Source organism: Lepidothrix coronata, unplaced genomic scaffold (genome assembly GCF_001604755.1).
Source record: "Lepidothrix coronata isolate B3197 unplaced genomic scaffold, Lepidothrix_coronata-1.0 Scaffold348, whole genome shotgun sequence".
NCBI classification, from domain to species: Eukaryota; Metazoa; Chordata; class Aves; order Passeriformes; family Pipridae; genus Lepidothrix; species Lepidothrix coronata.
The window spans coordinates 205,941-208,655 of NW_016690528.1; the positions used below are offsets into that span (position 1 = coordinate 205,941).

The window sequence follows — 2,715 nt, forward strand, 5'->3', positions numbered from 1 at the left end:
CTGGGACTGTCTCTGCAGAACAGTTCCACCGTCTTTCCTTTAACTAGCACAGGGTCAGCACAGGCAGAGGCTTCATGCCTCATGGTAGGAAGGGATGCAGGCTGCAGCCTGTGGGAATGGTTCCTCCAAGATAAATCTGTATTTGCAACTAACATAAGAAATTTCCCACAAATTGTAAGTCAGGAAATGCTCCTGTTCCCGTAGAAACCTCAAACAAACAAACAAAAAGGGAACTAAAGGCCTTTACTCTGACGGTAATAGGTTTCAGACCTGATTCAACCATTCCTGAGAGGCTTTAAAAATGTGGTTAGATCTCCCAGCTAAGCTCCTGTCTCTCTTGCAGTCAGAAAAGATCGTGGACCTTTAATTCTCTTCTGTCACAGTACGGCACAAGCAATGGGACAGACAATCCTCATCCTTACTTAAATGCACCAAGACCTTTTCCCAGCTCAGGAAAATGAGGAAGTGGTCAGTGCAGTGTCACAAGGACATATGTGCACCAGGCTCTTTCTTTCCTGGGTTCCAGATGTCTCTGTCTGAGATATCTGGGCCCTGTGTGCTTTGCTTTCTTGTCACCATGTCTGTCTGTTCATAGCTGGTGCTGCCCGGTGAATGAGGCAATTGCTCCATTTAGCCATTGCAACCCAGGCACTTCCAGCTAGGTAGGCAAGAAGGGTATTTTGAGCTCTTGAGTATAGCAGTCTAATCTTCTTTGTGGCAGAGCAGAGCAGAGCAGCAAGATCTTCCTTTGGCCAGTGAGAGTGAGTTGGGTGTTCTGTCACCTTGGGATTGCCTTGGAATACAGCAGCACAAGTGGCACTGGGGTAGACTGTAACTGTCCAGAATTGTAAAAGAATATTCACTGTCTTTGGGTGACTTGCATGAAAACTCCACATGTCCTTGAAAGACCATTTTCGGAAGGCACAGCCAGAATGAACTGGTGAAAAGTACATGGACTTTGATCTCCTCATTATTTTCCTGAATCCGGAGGCTTCTTGATGGGAGTGGAAAGCTGTCCCTGCATGACTTTCTGGGTTTATGTGACAGTATTTGCATTCTCCATGTTGCCATTTCTTCTTTTACTCAAACTGTGTTTGAGCATTTTCTTGCCTGTTCCCTTTAGAAAGGACAGTCACCCCATCTATAGATATTAATTGATGAATGTCATCTGTGATACAGAGAAAATTCAGAAAACCTCACGCTCTGTTGTGCTGGAGTTATAAACTGTAACACTGCCTCACCACGGGCTCGGGCAACAGCGAGTTCAAGTTCCTCAAGCCCTTCGGCCCCAGCCTGACACCACAGCCCTGGGCCACGGGCGGGGGCCCCAGTAAGGAACAGGTTTTCCCTTGTGTCCCTGTCCCCACAGAGGACGTGACACCGGACGATGCTGGGACTGTCTCTGCAGAACAGTTCCACCGTCTTTCCTTTAACTAGCACAGGGTCAGCACNTGCCCACGTGCTTTACGGGGCCGACAACTTGCCCAGCGGCCTGGCCGAGGCAGCTGCTGCAGGGACCCTGCCCCACCCCTACTGCTACGAGATCAGCCTCACCACGGGCTCGGGCAACAGCGAGTTCAAGTTCCTCAAGCCCTTCGGCCCCGGCCTGACACCACAGCCCTGTGCCACGGGCGGAGGCCCCAGTGAGGAACAGGTTTTCCCTTGTGTCCCTGTCCCCACAGAGGACATGACACCGGACGATGCTGGGACTGTCTCTGCAGAACAGTTCCACCGTCTTTCCTTTAACTAATATGGGGTCAGCACAGTCAGAGGCTTCATGTGTCGTGATAGGAGGGGATGCAGGCTGCAGCCTGTGGCAATGGTTCCTGCAGAGGAAATCTGTGTTTGCAATTGGCATAACCAATGTCCCACAAATTGAAAGTCACGGAAGGCTTGTGTTCCACTAAAAACCAACAAGGAAACTGAATTAAAGGTACCAAAGCACTTTCACTCAGACATTCATATATTTCAGATCTGTTAAGGCCATTTCTGACAGGCTTTAAGAATGCTGTTAGCTCTCCCAGCTAAGCTCTTTTCTCTCCTGCTGTCAGACAAGACTGTGGACCTTTAATTCTTTTCTGTAATGGTATGGCACACACAATGGGACAGACAAACCTCATCCTCCCTGAAACTCACAAAGACCTTTTCCCAGCTCAGGAAAGTAATTAAATTGTCAGTGCAGTGTCACAAGGCCATGTGAGCGCCAAGCTCTTCCTTTCCTGGGTTCAGGTGTCTTCGTCTCACATATATGGGCTCTATGGGCTTTGATTTCTTGTCACTACGTCAGTCAACACAGCCACTGTGTTTTTCCTAATGTTCACTGGTGTTGTCCGATGAATCAGGGAATTCCTGCCATTCAGCCATTGCAAAGCAGGCAATTCCAGCTCAGCGGGCAAGGAGGGTATTTTGACCCTTTGAGTACAGAGGTCTCATCTTCTTTGTGTCAGAGAAGAGCAACAAAATGCACAATAGGATCTATTCTTTTGCCGATAAAAGGGGGTTGGATGTTCTGTCTGCTTGCACTACAGCAGCACAAACTGGTGGACTGTAACTGTACAGAGTTGTGAAAACCTGTTCATTGTTTTTGGGTGCATTGCATGAATGCTCCACGTGTCCCTCAAAGAGCATTTTCTGAATTAAGATGAGCTTGTGAAAGGGACTTTGAGTTTTGTCTTGTTCCTGAATTCAGCAGAACTGAACTGTAAAGCTGTCCCA

The 2,715-nt window shown here is 48.2% G+C and overlaps 1 protein-coding gene across 1 annotated transcript in view; it reads left to right on the plus strand.

Moving 5' to 3' along the window:
- The window catches only part of LOC108509231 (protocadherin beta-16-like), a 10,612-nt gene extending 8,541 nt beyond the window's left edge, over positions 1 to 2,071 (plus strand). The window contains exons 5-6 of the mRNA XM_017838572.1: positions 1,438 to 1,643; positions 2,052 to 2,071. Coding sequence (XP_017694061.1) covers positions 1,438 to 1,643; positions 2,052 to 2,071 — 226 coding nt within the window. The remainder of the gene's footprint in view (positions 1 to 1,437; positions 1,644 to 2,051) is intronic.
- The last annotated feature ends 644 nt before the right edge of the window (positions 2,072 to 2,715 follow it).